The sequence below is a fragment of the Lepeophtheirus salmonis genome, chromosome 7 (genome assembly GCF_016086655.4).
Source record: "Lepeophtheirus salmonis chromosome 7, UVic_Lsal_1.4, whole genome shotgun sequence".
In the NCBI taxonomy this organism is placed as follows: Eukaryota; Metazoa; Arthropoda; class Copepoda; order Siphonostomatoida; family Caligidae; genus Lepeophtheirus; species Lepeophtheirus salmonis.
This window is the reverse complement of record NC_052137.2, coordinates 29,930,530-29,947,884: the sequence shown is the minus strand read 5'-3', so window position 1 is coordinate 29,947,884 and position 17,355 is coordinate 29,930,530. Positions and strand designations below refer to the sequence as shown.

The following is a 17,355-nucleotide window of genomic DNA, read 5'->3' as shown; positions in this document are numbered from 1 at the left end:
ATGAAATTATATCTTAATCAAATCCTTAAGGGATCATATTGCTTGCAATGAATTGTTTCATAATTAAATGACCGACAATAATTTCCCTGGTAATGTAAATGAAATTAAAATGAACATTCTCTATTGGAAATTTTATAGATTGACCGTGCATTTTGCACATTGCCCGTGTCATACATACTTACATTTATAATTTGGTCCATTATATGAAAGGTTGAACATATTCTCAACTCCTTTAGAATGTATATAAAGTTGATGGGCCCATCTCATAAATTTGAATGTATAGCACATAATTTACTAAAATATGTAGCATTGGGTCTTTCATAGATATATTTTAGAAGTAAAAAAATAAATTGGGGTTATTTCATTTTTTTATTTGTTCAAGATTATGTTTGTAACCAAACTGTTTTTCATTTGCACATAATTTATCCCATAATGGAAACATAGATTGTGTCTTGTTCCAAAAACGTTCCTGTGTAGACGGGGCTTTATTAGCTAAAGAGGAAGAAGCAAAATTTGCCCCTTTCCCAGATTTATAAATCTATTTTTGGTGTTACCACATATAGAATTCAAAATGGTTCAACGAATCTATCTGAAGACGTATAAAATAACTAAGCATGCCCCTATAATATATTTTGAGATCATATAGATGCTGATCTTCATTCCCTTCTCTCTTTCTATATCTCTCTCCTTCCCCCTATCTCTTCTCGCTCTGTCTCTTTCTAAGTCCTTCTCTCTCTGTATCTTTTCTTCTACGTTTATTATTTGTTTCTATTCTTCTCTTTTCAGCCCTGCAACGCTGGAATTCTCTGCTAGTAAGCAGTAAAAAGAAGCCCCATATTTAAAAATTGAATAGAATTATCAACTTTAAAAAAAAGTTCCTCCTAGCTGTTATTTATTTGTGGGTTAGTTATAAGTGTAGTCCCTATTGGACTAATAGTTGAATTGAGAAATTGAGAGTGGAGTAATTCCAGCGTGATACGGAGGAGGATTTGTGTTTATTTCCTTCCTCTGATAGCTGTTTGCAGTTAATTTATTGATACTGCTCTCCTCAGAAAGTACTTTAAATCAACAGAAAATAACCTATATTCATATCATTTAATTATTTAGGACTTGTATGATAAGTTATGCGACATATTTTTGCAATAAGGGGGTCCCTTTTGTTCATAAAGAATATGATACTCTCAATAAATGAGTTCATTATGATTTTTAAGTAACAAAGAACTGGGCTTACTCAAATAGTAGTAGTATTATCAAATCTAAAAAATCAACATGAAGTCTAGCCTCATTTTATGTTGTGCCTAATATTAATGGATTCTATTATTTTAATGGTTGTGAACCATGTAGAGGAGACAGGAAATAATTTATAAGACTAATGAGGTGAAGACGTGGATAGTACTGGAGCCACTCTATGTATACCTATAACATTTATGTATGAACAAAAACAAGCATATTGTACATACTTTTTTGGCCCGTCAACACAAATACAAGCTGGGATGGTTTTCCTCAAAAGGGAGCCGGAATTACATTTTGAGCCTAATTATAAAATAAAGCAAATGCCTCTTAAGGAACGTAAAAAATATCGATCAGTTATCGAAATAGAGATATTTAAGGGAAATATCGAAACTAAACAAAATATCATATCTATATTAATAATATTTGTATGTATGTCAAACGTAAGTCATTTATTTTATTTAAGAACGTGCGTATAGACAGGGTACACTGTATGGTATGTATATGGTGCTCCCTAATGTATATTATATGTACATTTTTTATCTAAGAAATAATAATCTAGTCATATTAATGAAACAGCTCGTCGTTTCGGATACGTCTAATAACTCCAGTCAATGTGGATTAGTGTTGTGTCAATTCTTATTAATTCCGTCCAGACCAGTCGTAGAATCGGTCCTAACAGTCCATGGGAGTGAGCCTAATGACCTTCGGTCCTTCTGACTGTTATTACTATAACAGATTTGGAAAAAATAAGAAATAAAAGTCATCAAGGAACAAACTTTATTAGTTTTAGGACTGATATGAAGGACTGAGCTGGACCGTACCAAAATTGAACTGGATGGGACTGTAGTCTTCAGTCCTAAATAAGGACTGATACAACACTAATTCCGGGTACTATCCCTAGAATCAAATAAATGGACTATTGTTAGCATTACAAGTTATCTTAATCCATCCCAAAAATTATAATATGAAGCCCACAATTTACTATTTAATTACAAGAAGTAATACAATAAATTGGGAACTTTTAATATTTTTTTTTTCAATGTTGATTAAAAGACATGGGATTCTCTTTTAGGATCCCATTTTTTCGTAATTTCTTGAAGTTTTACACCTACAGGAAATTCTTGGGAAGTACCACATTTAATTATTTCATAAATATGTTTGATTTAATGATATAATTCATGAAATTAAACTAGGAATCAAACCATAAATATATTTATATCGTTGATAAAGGTAAATTGTTCCATATCGGTATAAACATTCCATATTTGGAATATAATGTGATTTTTAATGAAGTAATATGAATGCTGAAAATCTCATATGACGTATATTTTTTTCAAATAAACTGACTCTATTATGACCTAGTTGACTTACTGCCCACGGGTAGGGCTGTGTATTTTACAATTATATAACTTCCCGCTCAACTAAACATTAGCTCAATTCCTCACTTACAATTAAAGTTTTATTTTATGGGTCTTATGGATTGCGGGATTCCAAATAACGGGGATTGTAGGCTCCCAAAACCCCAGGACTATTAGTGATAATGATAAAATGAGTATACATTTTAAGTAAGACACATCCAAAAGTTTATTGATTCATCTTAAAATATAAAAAGAAATACGTAAGTTTCACTGTATTTGTTATTTACTAATGGGATGGCAAAAATTCACGAGGATCCATTAATTTCAAAATTTGTTTCCTGGGATCCCTCTCAAAGACTATTTCGCGGGAAAACAGAAGCCCTAGTAAATAGTGACTAGTACTGTTGTGTCAGTCCTTGTTAATTGTCCTTTATTCGGCCCATTCCGGTGTTAGGACTGGCCCTATCAGTCCTTGGAAGTGATCTTTAAGACTGTTGTTTCTTCGGACTGTAAGAAATAGAACTGATCAAAAAATAAGAAATAAAGTTAATTGACGTCATCAAGGACAAATTTTATAAGCTTTATAGCTGATATGCAGGACTGGACTGCACCGGACCGAGACTGAACTGGACGGGTCTTCAGTCCTAAATGAGGACTTGAACAACACTAGTGGCTAGAGACAGGACAGATTTCGAAATGGAATTCGAAGTACATGATGCCAATGGAATAAGTAAAGTTGTATTATCCGAAAAGATACGTCAACCAATGTCAAACGTAGCATCTCTATTAATCATACTTTCTATTGGGAACAGGCCACCTACCCCCTCATCAAACTACCCTCCGGGCTTTAACCCCCGACCAACTACCCCTGGACCCTTTACTCCGCCCCTTCTATTTTTGTTATTGAGAAGTATAGTTAGTAAATGATAGAGGGAAAAAGTAATAAATGAATGTTAAGGTTGTTTGGAGGGGTTGTTGAGCAATAAAACTTTCAAGTTCGAATCTGAATGTAAATTATGAGCTCTATAAACCATCAAATTTTAATATTAAAATAAATAAAAATTTCAATTAAAATAGATACTTAACCTGATTGTTTAACAATAGGCATGATATATAAGATACAATATATATTTATAATAATGCCAATAATCTAATTTCCTTAATCCTATGACAAAAAGTTGGTAAAACATTGAGTTTTATTAGGTTGTTTATAGGATGAATTTAGGGATTGATTATATTATACGAGTATACACATGATGTTATAATATAAGCCTGAGAAGGATTTTGAGATAACTCCTTAAATACGGTGAAATAGAATAATGCATATCTAAAATAAATAGGTTAATTATATCTAATTTTTAATATATGTGTTTCAACATCATAAAAATCAAATGGATTCATCAAGTAATATCAACGGCGCATATATGTAATGGAAAGATTCAAAATCCTAACTTAAATGCATATCATTATTATCTCGTATTTGATGAGATATATTAATTATAATTATAAGTATCACTAATATTTATATCATTAAGTTAAATCAAGGACTCATTGGTTAAATTAATAATTACATTTGTATGGCTTTTAAAAGGTTGAATGTTTGGTCGTATAATTGCTATTTATTTTAATAGGGGGTGCAATGCTGGGGGTAGATGGCCTGGGGGATGAAAGGCTTGGAGGTAAAATGAGGTAATTGATCGGGGGTTAAAGGACAGGGGATAGTGGGGGGGGATAAGAGCCCTACAACCTATTTATAAGTGTTTGGAGCGACATCTACACCAACAGTTGCATCCGTTACTTCACTAACACAAAAATTTACAATGTATTTGGTTGACAGCTGTCGATTTTTCTTCTTGTTTTCCTGTAATCAGCGTTCTTCACATTGACTGCTTGGAAACGAATTATTTTTTATTAAGCTATATTCAATTATGAACTATCATTGAATAATAATTTATAGTTGGAAGAATTGACGAATTACCAACTCACTTTGGGCTTTTTTCCTCTATATTTTAAGGATAGGCTGCTAGATACAATAAATTTATCGAATTTTCTAGTGTTATTATAACAATGACTAATAGTTATGTTAAAATAGTTATAACATTCGTCAATTCATTGTTTCAAAATCAGTATTAATTAAAAATGTAGCCGTAATCCAGATCCTATTTAATATAGGTCCCAACTTCATGTTCATAAAATTTGACACAATTGTACGTTAAGTTTTGGGTCCAGATCAAGACCCAAAAGTGAGGGTACACACAATTTACTCGAATATTTATGTCCGTAGAAGTTACTCTTTCACTTCTGAAGAAACTTCAATGATTCTTTCTTGTTATTTGGGGTTTTTTATACTGTTTTATTTAAAGGCAAACAAGTTAATAATAATATATATTATATATTTTCATTTCCAGGTTGAGGCATGCCAATCTAATGCATACAAACAATAAAATAGCAGAAACATAAATTCAAATCTCGTCATACTTCAATGTAGGTATTAGGTTTGGGTTCGGTCCGAAAATCCTAGATCGTACTGACACTGTTATGATTTATTGTAGACGGAACAAATCGGTATTTTTAAGAAGTTCACACTACACCGGTCTCATTGAATAGATTGGTCCCAATGAAAAATGATATCCAGATCTACCTGATAAAAATTTATGAGGTTATTAATTTTGGGATTCGATCTGAAAATCCTAAACCGGTCTGAGACTGTTTTGATTTTGATTTGTGGACCGAACTAATTCCGTCCTTTTAAGAAGTTCGCCCTGCAGTGGTGTAAAAAAAATCGAACTGATTAGTTTGAAATAAAAATTCGATCCGGATCTGCTTATAAAATCTTTAAAGTTATTAGTTTTGGGATTCAGTCCAAAAATCCTAAGCCTGTGTGAGACTGTTATGATTTTTAGTGACTTGAACTAATTTTTTCCTTAACAAAGTTTGGTCTAGATCGGTATCAACAAAAAATTCGATCTGGATCTGATTCATAAAAATCTTTATAGGTATTGGTTTTGGATATCTGTCAGAAAATCTTAGATTGGACTGTTAAGATTTTCAGTAGCTCGAACTGATCTGCCTCATAAAAATCTATATAAGTATTAGTTTTGGGGATAGGTCTGAAAATGCTTGACCGGAGTGTGACCGTTATGATTTTTGAACTAATTCAGTTCTTTAAAAAGAAAAAGGTCTTGATTGATCTCATTTAATTTTGGTCTAGACGGATTTTTAGATAAATTGTTGATAATGTTTTGTGTGTTTCAAAATTGTGAAATTAGTTAAAAAGACGTCACATGAACTTAAATGTGTTGCTTAAATAATATTTTTCAACTTATAAATCTGGATAAGGGAGAAAAATTGTTCATAATTCAGATAGAAAAAAAATGGTCTACAATTAAATTACAGTCAATGGTCTGAGCGCGGTCTTGACCGAAATAAGGATCCCAATCGGTCTAAAAAAAAATCATTTAAAACAGAACCCGGTTTAAGTTTGTCCTGGACAGATTCTCAGCACTAGTAGGTATGTCATTTACTAATGCATAATTATTTAAGAGGAAAAAAACGTATCTCTCTCTTTCTCTCTGAAAGACTGAATTACGAGTCTTCATGTGTCGATAAATATCATTTCCCAAAACAAATCTCCCTTTCAAAAATCATTATATTTAAATTCCTAAAGGGACAAAATGTGATATACTACATTGCAGTGATCAATAGTCCTATTTTCTAAGGACATGTCCTCTTTTTACATCTTAACTTTTGATATATTCATGAAATGTCTGATTTTATAGTGGACAAATAGAGCATTCTAAAGTTCGTCCCAAATAGAAAATACAATCCGCAGCTTGAGACTAATATGATTTTGCTGTAGGCAAAACTTTTACAATTTTGTGCGAACGTTTTTTAAGCCATATTTTTGAATTACCTTTTTTAAAGAAGACAAATTTTAAAAATAACTAGAATGGGCCCCTTCCCCCCTTCATCTTCAAGCAGGCCTTGACGGCCAACGCCAAGGTCAACATCAGTGGTCTCTGCACTAAAGTCTTCCACTGGCTGTGCAGCATAATGAAAACACAACCTTGAATCTGGCAGCTTGACGGGGCACCCTGTCACACTAGAAAAAGAACACTCGATTTTCTTGATTCTGAGAATGTGATCCCTCCAAGTTGTTGGACTCCTAACTCCTCGGAATTGAACCCTTTATATTATTTGGTTTTTTTTTGTTTTTGGCTTACGAACATTTAGATAAACCACCCTTTCTACTATTATTGAACAAATTCTTGAGGGGGCCAGTCCCTCGAGTGATAACGGCCCTGTGAAAAAGCTTAGTTTGTTATATTTATATGTAGATAAATTACCCTTAATTCCAGACATCAATCTAACATTGAACGAAATATCTTTCTCTCAGCTCCAGACTGAGGCTGATGGCTGTTGTAAATACAACAACAAAAAATCGTTAATTCAACATTACACGATTCGAATTTTAATTAATTTATTTACATACACAGTATACCCTTCACGTATCAAGAGATACGAAATGAATCCTCCTCACTCTGCAGATGAGGGTACCGCCTTGGGGATTGACTTACAACTCGTACTTAGGGGTAGAAGATGAAAAGACTCTGGGTTCGTGTTTTTGTTTTTGTCTTTTGCATGTTGATTATAATTACATATATATTTGTTGGTTACGTGGTAGGAAAAAAAAGAAAAGGAAGCTGAAGGGGTTACCAACAGCTGGATTCTAAATAAATAAATAGCCCCATTGTTTCAAGCTACATATTTATGCAGATGGGGGGAGTTCCTTCTTGGCGTTTCTATATATAACATAAAGGTCACGTCTCAAATTTACAGTATACAAAAAAAAAAAAAAAAAAAAATGTTTGTATAATTATTATTTATTCACAAAAAAATAAAAAATATATAATAATAATTTGGTTCCTTCATCTTTGAAGCCCCTTCCCATGGTAGTAACTAGTCGTGATTCAATCCTTTCAATAGTACAAGGCATGGCCCCTTACCCTATAAGTATATTAGAATGTCCCGTTTTCGGGTTAATATTTTCTACCTACTGCTCAAAGACCTTTTCTGCTGAGGACAAACAAAAAACTGACTTTAGCAAAGCTTCAAACCTTTCAGGCTATTTTTAGTGTGGTATTGGCAAAAATTTGAATTTTTGGATGTATATTGACCTTTTTTTTGAACTCCTTATAACAAATTGAATATGAAATTTAAAAGTTGCTTTTGCAGGCCTAGCATTTGACCGACACAATCTGAGAGCTGTGGTGTATTTTTGAAGGAGTTCATGATGCTCAGGAAAGTTCATTTTTTTTTTTTATCATTTAATAGTTTGATTGTCTGAATATAATATAATGGCAATGAAATTGCAACCGATAATATTGTCTTGCAATTAAATTAATCACAAGAAATTGCTTAATTATGATATTATCTAGAAAAGTTTTAACTTGTAATGATAATATTATTTTACTACGCAACGATATTACCGGTTAACGGTTCTGTCCAGAAACTTTTTACTGGAGGTTCTAACTATCAACCCGTGTACTATTAGTGATAATAATGATAAAAATGAAGAACAAGAGGATTTGGAATATTAAGGAGGGATATTTTAAGATTTAATTTTTTTTTTTTTTTTTTTTAATATAAATATACATTTTGCAATACCTATTATTTACTAACGGTATCCGGCCTCAAATACAATTTCCCAGAAATGAGAAACCTTATTATGTATATTGCTTATAAATATATAGGTCTTCTTTATATCTCGTATTTCTGAGATTTATCGAGGTTTTACCTATATTGTAGAACCAGTAAATAGATTACAATTATATTGACGAGATATACATTAATAACGCCACCTTTTGGAAAGATAACGTACTATTTTACTGAATCTATGATTTGAGACGGTATATGAGGCCTAAAAATGGCAAATTAGATCCAAAAATTCAATTTCTTCTAATTAAAATGGTTTGCACCACGATAAAAATGGATTGAGAGGCCTGTAAGTTTCTCCCATAAAAAACAACAACGGGTCTTTGTTCAGTAGGAGCAAATATTCGCTCGAAAATGGGATATTATAATGGGTGTATATTATAGAGTATACCAATATTTACCTTCCTAGAACACCCTTCCTCTAAACTTGTGTATGTCTTTAAATAGTAATAATGACTTAACATATTATTCAAACCTTACCTGAGAGGAAGAATGAGGTAATAGGGACGGGACGTGTTGTTTATACATAACTCCCATCATCAACGTAAATAAGTGTTTATTAGGGTGGTTTCTTTTTCAACTTTTTTGAAATTTGGATAACGGGAAGTTCAGAAAAGTTGGAATATGATAATATGAAAAATTTCATTTTCCTACAATGTCGTTTTTAGGAAGCACATCTAGTTTAAAGTTTAAAAGGAGACAAAAGTTATTTATTTCCTCAGTAAGGATTAAAATACAGCATGGATCAAAGTTTTGCAATTATAGATGATGATAGACATTTTTCTTCCTAATAAAAAAACTTTTTTAGTTTTTTTCTAAAGCTACCCTATAAAAAGAGAATAACATAAGAATATTTTGATTTTTCTTTCTGAAAATGTAAAAAAAGGATGCACGCCATATGCAGATTATCAATTTCTCCTAATTTTTTCTCTTTTTTTGTTCCATAGTACAATTTTGAAAAATACTTTTTAAACATTTTTTATAGCTTAAAAATAACATATATTGAAAATATTTAGTCCATAGTGTAGGGCTTGAATTTTTGGAATGTTTAAGAAAAAATATGTAAAAATTCAAAAATCCAGAGCTATTCATAAAAAATTTAATTTTGTAGAAAAAAACTTAAAAAAATTAATTTCTAAATATAAATTTTTGTAGGAAATTTTTCAAATCCATAAAAACTCAGAGAAAATTATTTTTTTACAAAAAAATTTCAAAAATTAAATTTCAAATATTAAATTTTTTATAAAAAAATTTCAAAAATTAAATTTCAAATATTAAATTTTTTATAAAAAAATTTCAAAAATTTTTCAAATATTAAATTTTTTATAAAAAAATTTCAAAAATTAAATTTCAAGAATATAAATTTCAATATTTCTGATATTAAATTTTTTGGAGAAAAATTTCAAAAATCCATTGATATTCACAGAAAATTAAATTTTTTCGAAAAAAAATTCAAATATTGAATTTAAAAAAAAATTAAATTCTCTGGAAAAAATATCAGAAATTAAATTTCAAATATTAGTTTTTTTTAAACAAATTTCAAAAATCCATAGCCGCATATTTTGCCTCCAATGACGAAAAAAATTATAGAAATTAAATTCTTTGATTTTGTTTGGGGGTGCTACAGCCCCTCCAGCTCACCCCCTGTAGACGCCCCTGATTATTTTGTTAGGAAGGTAACTACGTATGTAAGCTCATTCTTTGGTCCAAAATAACAATTCAAATCGCTCTTTAAACATCATTTAAGACCAACCCGAACATTGATTATTAGGATAAAAGAAGAAGAAATCGTTCTTTAAAAAGTCACTTAAGTCTTAACGGAGTATTGATGAAGAAAAAGAAACATCGACAGCTGATAACAAAAACACTCTATATTTTGTGTATGAGAGAAGTCTTGAAAAAATCCCATAAGACCGAATTAAAAATAAATTCGATCTTGGATAAAGTCTCAACACTAATAAGTATGTTTGTACAGTTGTAATTGAATTCTAAAAACCTTCCTTAATGTACGTATTTAACTACATACATACGTAAATATATGACGTATGAAATAATATATTACAACTTTTTCTTCTAGCTCTACAAAACTCTTGATTCATAAAAATAACGACGGAAAAGAAAGAAATGGTTTTCTAAATGCCCCTCTGTTTGTCTACACGTTGTATGTATATACATTAAACACTTTTTGGGGTGCAAAGTCACGGACTCATTATGTGTTTAAACATGTTGTATAGACCCTTTTGAATAATAAAAGTTCCCATCATAAAGCAAAAGGCAATAATCCACAATGGTTTGCCTAAAAAAATATATCCGCGTCATTTGAGGCCCTTGTCTTCTAATGATAATACAGTGAAGGCAACATCCGTACTACGAAGATCTAATGCAGCGATTCACAACCAGGGGCGTCCGTAGGATGTGGGCTGGAGGGCTGTAGCTCTCCCCAAATTAGTGAATGTTGCCTTTTTACTAGAAAATTTAATATTTGAATTTTTTTCCCAAAAATTTTTTTTTTTGTGAATGGCTGTTGATTTTTGAATTTTTTTTTTTTCAAATTTAAAATTTGAATTTTAGAAATTTTTTTAGAAATTAATTAATATTTTAAAGATTTTTTGTAAATAGGCTGTGGATTTTACATTTTTTTTCCAAAAAATATCAAATTTGAAATTTAATTTTTGAAAATTTATTGTGAATAGCTGTGAATTTTTAGTTTTTTTGGATTTTTTTTCAAAAAAATAATCCAAAAATCAAGCTTATCCCAAAATATAATCATCCTACGGACGCCCTTGACGACGGAGTCTCCACAAAGCGCAAGGGATTGTTAGTTAGGGTTGTTACTAGGGTTGGAGTAGGGGTCTTTTTTCCAAATCTTTGACAATTTTTAGACAGAAGGTTATTTTTTCATTAATCCCAAACTTGGACAAAATCGAGTATTGCTCTGTCGGTGGAGTTTAGGCAGAATAAATCCTAGTTTTTGCGCCGATTAATTACTGCAGATGAAACTTGGATACACCATTATACACCCGAAACAAAAATACAGTCAAAACAGAGGACTGCAAAGACTGACGTGAAATGAAGAGGCAACAATTATTTTTCACTGAAAAACGCGGAGTACTATTTAGATAGGTTACAGAGATGGGAGCATTGCTGGGAGATGTGGTTATAGTTACAAGGAGACATTGTTGAAAAATAAATATATTACGTATGTATGGACTTCTATCATAGGATAAGAAAAGAGCTAATTCAAATGAGTTTCCTTTTGGTATTAAGGCATAATTGGACAACAGGAAGTCTAAAATCTGAAGGATAAAAACCGTATCTTCACACGGATTAATGTTAATTTCGTTTTTTTCGTCATATTCTCTTTCCTTACATTTCGTTCTGTCTTTATTCCATCAATAAAACAAAAGATTAGTTTTATTCACGTAAAACATTCAAAATTATTACTTGGTTTTGTCTCGTAATCGTCATGCAAAAAACATTCGTCGACGAATATATTACATACAGTTATAGCTGACGACATTAATTCTGCAGTTTATCATGATATTTAAGCTTCAACAGTTTTCCATTCAAAAAGAAAAGAGTTTCTTTGATGAACAACGTCTCATGTTTATAGTAGAAAAGAAAATACCATTAAACATAATTGATGTCCTTCTAAAAATTCAAGATACATATAAGGCGGGAAATATCACAAAGACATTTTATTTTTCACTTACATTTTCTAAGTTCCTACAAATAAATTGTTCATTGACCCTTTTCAAAATTGATCAATTATATTGAGAGATATGCAAATTTACCATTATGTCTGTATCATCGATTCAGCTGGGGAAAGAGGTAATAGATAAAATGAGACAATCAGTCCAGTTTGCATTAACTAAAATAACTCTTTGCGTTCTGAATTAGTTCTGAAAAGTGTCAAGTCACCGTCATTAGATATGGACGTCTTATAGGCAGGGCTCAACAGCCACGCAAGTCTGGGGCTAGTAAAACACCAGTCGGGCAAGAACAGATGACCTGTATCTAACCCGTTTGGCTACGTAATGCCGTACATAAAATACCACTTATAAACTGACAATTTTAGGTCAAAGTCATAAGTATTACCTTGCGTCAATGTTTCATACGTTGAATAAAGATTAAAAATTAATATTATTGGCCATTTAAAAAGAATACATATTTTTTAAAAAGTCAAATTTTTCAATGCTTTGTAGTATTTTGGGGTAGAAGATTTTGCACAGGGTTAGTAAAAAAAATGGAACAACCAATCTTACGGATTGTATATAAAAAATTTATAAATTAATGACCACAACGATGATTTGAAAATAACGGGTACATAAAATGTTTTTTCTATTTAGTCGTGTTTAATGCGCTTGACTATAGCCACCTACTTTTTTCAGGTCAACTTTCAGTACATCCATCCATTATACATCCCAGGAACATACCTTATTTTTCAGTTGAGCCTCACAGCTATTCTGATTAACTTCTTGTTTCTTCAATGTTTGTATTTCTCTCTAGAGGTAAACATAGGAGGGATTCACATTTTCTCAAATCCGGGTCGGTTTGGATTTTTAGACATGAATATTCAAGTATATTTCTGTTACTCAAAATTTTGGATCCAAACAAAAATTAGACGGATGTTTGTCTCAAATTTTATTAACATTTGACCCATTGAACGGACTAAAATAAAATACGATCCGAATTAAGATATTTAATTAAGTACTAATAATTAATAATTTATACTGATTAATTAGAGTCTAAAAGAATGAATAACCAAATGTTATTACCGTTAGAATATAATCATTTAAACCTTTATTGTATCTCGTAACCTTTCATCCGAAAAGAGCCAGAAAAAAGGCCCAAAATTGTTGATAGTTTGCCAATTCTAACAAATATGGATTTATTATTCAATAATAAATAAAAATTGATGACAGCTTAAACAAAAGATCTCATTCATATCCAATCAATCAATATTAAGATCACACTGACTAGCGGAAAAATAGAAGAAATATCGACAGATGGAAATCATATACAGTGTACATTTTTGTGTTAGTGAGCTAACGCCATTTGGAATAGCCTTGTGATACAACTGTTCAAGGACGTCCGCAGAGTTATATTTTGGGGAGTGCTTGGCTTTAAGGATTTTTTTTTGGAAAAAAACAAACTAAAGATTAAAATTTTTTGGAAAAAAAGAATTCAAAAATCCATAGTTATTTACAATAAATTATAATTATAGTTATATAAGGATGGAAGGGGGATTGTAAAGGTTGAGAGGGTGAGTATTTATTATATACTTCTACAATATTAATGATATCAAATAAATTAGAGACATACTCACTACTTGTAGCCCTCCTATAGCTAATGATCAATTGCTATTAAACAGATGTTTCGACCTTTGTATCATCACCTAAATTTCTAATCATCATAATATGTAATAGTTAATTTTCAAGACGGAGTATTTGGGGGAGTAAGCGGGATGAAAAAGCTCCCTTCAAAATCTAGATCGTATCGCTTAATAGGATCATAATTTATTTTATTTCCGCCAATTTTAGTTGTACCATTATTAAATTAATATGTTTCTTTTCCAACCCCTTGTGTTCTGATAAAATGATATTATACATTTATATTTTTAATTAATAAAAAAAAAAAAAAAAAGGTCGACCGTTGATTATGGAACAGATGTAACCTGTTCATGGGTTTAATCACATTACTACATTCGTTTGTATTATTGTTGAAAAGTTTATTCGTTAGACTCACAATTAGTGATAGATTTTGAGTCCTAATTTTCAATCCAGGTAGTTTATATATTAGTTATTATTCGGTTAATTTGCCTCATTTTTCGGTTCTTGGTGATAGAATCAGAAAAAATATTATTTGAAATATTCTTCTCGATTCAATTCTTAATTTCTCTTTTCGAATTATCAAAACAAATTGACGACCTGACTAGACTTGAGGTTGTCTTTAAGTACTGAGGAATTTTGGCTTCTAATTTAAGATATTGATAGTTTTGGTTCTTTTTTAAACATATTCAGGTAATTTGCATGATTTTTCGGTTCTCAGTTCTATTCTTCGGCTCCATTTTCAAATTGTCTATTGTTAAAGATCCACAAATTGATAAGGACTAGTTAGTATTGTGTGTGTGTCCTTATTTAGGACGGATGACTGCAGTCCATTCTAGTCAGGTTCCAGTTCCACTTTTCGGTCAAAAAAGAAAATAAAATAGATCCCTCGTGTAACATCATTGAGGTTGTTATCACTTTTTTTTATCATTCTGTTATATAATATAATAAATTATATCCGTAAGTAAAAATAATATATGTTCGTATTATATTGTATTATAATGGAAACATGCATATTTTTTGCAAGATATGTGCAATGCTCTTAATACATACTATATCATAAAATATATATTGTTTGGTTAAACTATAAAACATAGACATTTAAAAAAAAATTCCATGGACTGACAGTTAAGGACCGGTTCCAAGGAGTGACAGTCCTAAGGACCGGTTCTAAGACGGGACTGGACTAAATAAATAAGGACCGGCACAACACTAACTAAGACTAGACTTGAAGTTGTCTTTTATGTAACGATGGATTTTGGCTCTAATTTTAGATATTCAAGGTCCTTGGTGCTAGAACTGAGAAAAATAATGTTTATGATATTATTCTCAGTTTTATTCATAGGTTTCCTTCTTAAATTGACACGTGTATAACATCAACAAATTGACTTGAGATTGTGTTTTATGTAATGATGGATTTTCGTACGTAATTATAGACTTGGAAAGTTTCGGTACTATTAAAAATAAATATTAGGGTAATTTGCATAATTTTTCGATTCTCAGTGCCAAAACCGAGAAAATTTTTATTTTTATTCTCGAATCTATTTAAAGGTTTTCTTTCCAAAGAAACCCGTGTTAAATATCAACAAATTGACTAGGACTAGTAGTCTTTAATGTCATTATGGAATTTGGGTCGTAATTGTAGATATGGGTATTTTTTTTTTTTTTTTTTAAAGTCGGTTAATTTGGATAATTTTTCAGTCCTAGGTGCCGGAACTCAGAAAAATAATGTTTATGCTATTATTCTCAGTTATATTTATAGGTTAAAATGGACAGGTTTCTATGATCAACAAATCGATTAGGACAAGACTTGAGGTTGTCTTATATATAATGATGGTTTTCGGGTCCTAATATTAGATCTAGGTAGTTCTTAATTTTTTTGAAAGTTTTTTGTTAATTTGCAGAACTTTTCAGTTCTGGGTGCTAGAACCGAGAAAAATAATATTCTTTTTAATATTCATAAGTTGTCTTCTCAAATGGACTACGAACAACCTTTTACCTTATAACACGCACAACTCGTCATGGAAATTTCCCTCTGACTCAAGATTCGAAACTGTTTGTTTTTTTCAATTTTTAAATATGGGTTTCACCATTTTTTGTGACTGGATCCGAACATATCAAATATTACAAATCAAAGTCGCAGTTTTTTGTACTTTTATGTTTATTCTCAATTATATTGAACGGAAACCGAGTTAACGGTTGTGCTATATACTCAAGATTCGTCACTACTCATCATGTGTTCTAGCGTCCCCCCCCCCCTCTCTCTCGCTGTCTAAGTTCAAACATGTCAGAAATTATTTATACATTCATTTGGATCAGATTACAACATTTTGTACGTGTCTGCAAAAAATATATATTTACTTATACTAATCCCTTACCTGCTCCCTTTGAAGATTTTGTAGATGCTTTTAATTTGAGGGGTAGAAGAGTGCCTAGAGGGATTATATGAAGGGATTGCTCTCCCACTCGTTTAGGAGGATTTTCCTCAGTCATGGGCTCAATAGTAATATAACTATTATATATCTACTTAAAAATATTTTGCCAACACTGCAAAATAAACAAGACTGGAATCCCTTCAATGTGGGATCACATCAAATCATCGAGCAGTACGCACAAACAACAGCGCTCCTTGACCGTGAGGTACGTTCAGTAACAAGGAGAGTCAATAGTACATATGGAATGACTTGCGCAATTCTCCTATACAGGGGTTCATATCTATCTAATCATATTTACATATATATATATATAACATATTTAAAGTGTGCTTGCAAATATTTGCAAAAAGATACATAAAATAAAAGTACATATATACAAAGGGAGCATCTTTGTATATATGTACATATATTAGTAATATTTTCATCTACTTATTAGCGAATTCATAAATGAATTCAACTCTTTCTATTCAATTCTTTGTATCATGTTTGCTAATATAAGAGTATTCGCTAACTACCTTTACACATACCTGGTGAAGAAGAGAACTGTGTGGGGCAGTCATTGTCGAGGGAGAGGGGGAGAGGGGGGTTATTTGCAAAAATATAATCATAATTCGTTATGACGATGAACTTTTGTTTATTCGTATAGGTAGCTACAAGTGAAGAGGAAAACACTCCTTTTCTCTATCGTACACTCTGCCCCAAAGAAGCCAGAGTCGGCCCATGAGTCTGGGGAATATATATGGTGCGTCAATATAAAAACAATCTTGAATAAAAATCAAGAAAAGAGAAGATCCAAATTTATTTGTTTATTTCATTTATATAATACATATAGGTCAATATTTCATAGACATATAGGCTTATTGTTCAAATTACTGTGATGAGAGTAGCAGGGGCGTCTGCAGGATTATATATATATTTTTTTTTTTTGAGAGGGGGAGGGGGATTTTTTTGAAAAAAAAAATTGAATTTTTTTTTTTTTTTAAATATATAGAATTTTTTAGAAATCGAATTTTAACAAAAAAAAAAAAATTAAATTACATTTGAGATATTTAATTTTTTTTTGAAATTTTTTTTAAAAATCAGTAGATCTTACAGAAAATTAAATTTTTTGGAAAAAAATTTTAAAAACGAAATGAAATTTCATATATTAAAATTTTAAAGGCAATAAACTATAGCTAAAATTCTGGAGTATCTAATCAGGGTCATCCGCAGTGTCTCCAGCTCACTCCCTGTGGACGACCCTGAGTAGATACTCCAGAATTTTAGCTATAGTTTATAGCCTTT

At 31.0% G+C, this 17,355-nt stretch overlaps 1 protein-coding gene across 1 annotated transcript in view; it reads right to left on the bottom strand.

Moving 5' to 3' along the window:
• nab (NGFI-A-binding protein homolog) overlaps nt 1-16,310 on the bottom strand; it is a 53,235-nt gene extending 36,925 nt beyond the window's left edge. The window contains exon 1 of the mRNA XM_040716301.2: nt 16,015-16,310. Within this exon, the coding sequence (XP_040572235.1) occupies nt 16,015-16,129 (115 nt within the window). The 5' untranslated portion in view covers nt 16,130-16,310. The remainder of the gene's footprint in view (nt 1-16,014) is intronic.
• Nucleotides 16,311-17,355: the final 1,045 nt, after the last annotated feature.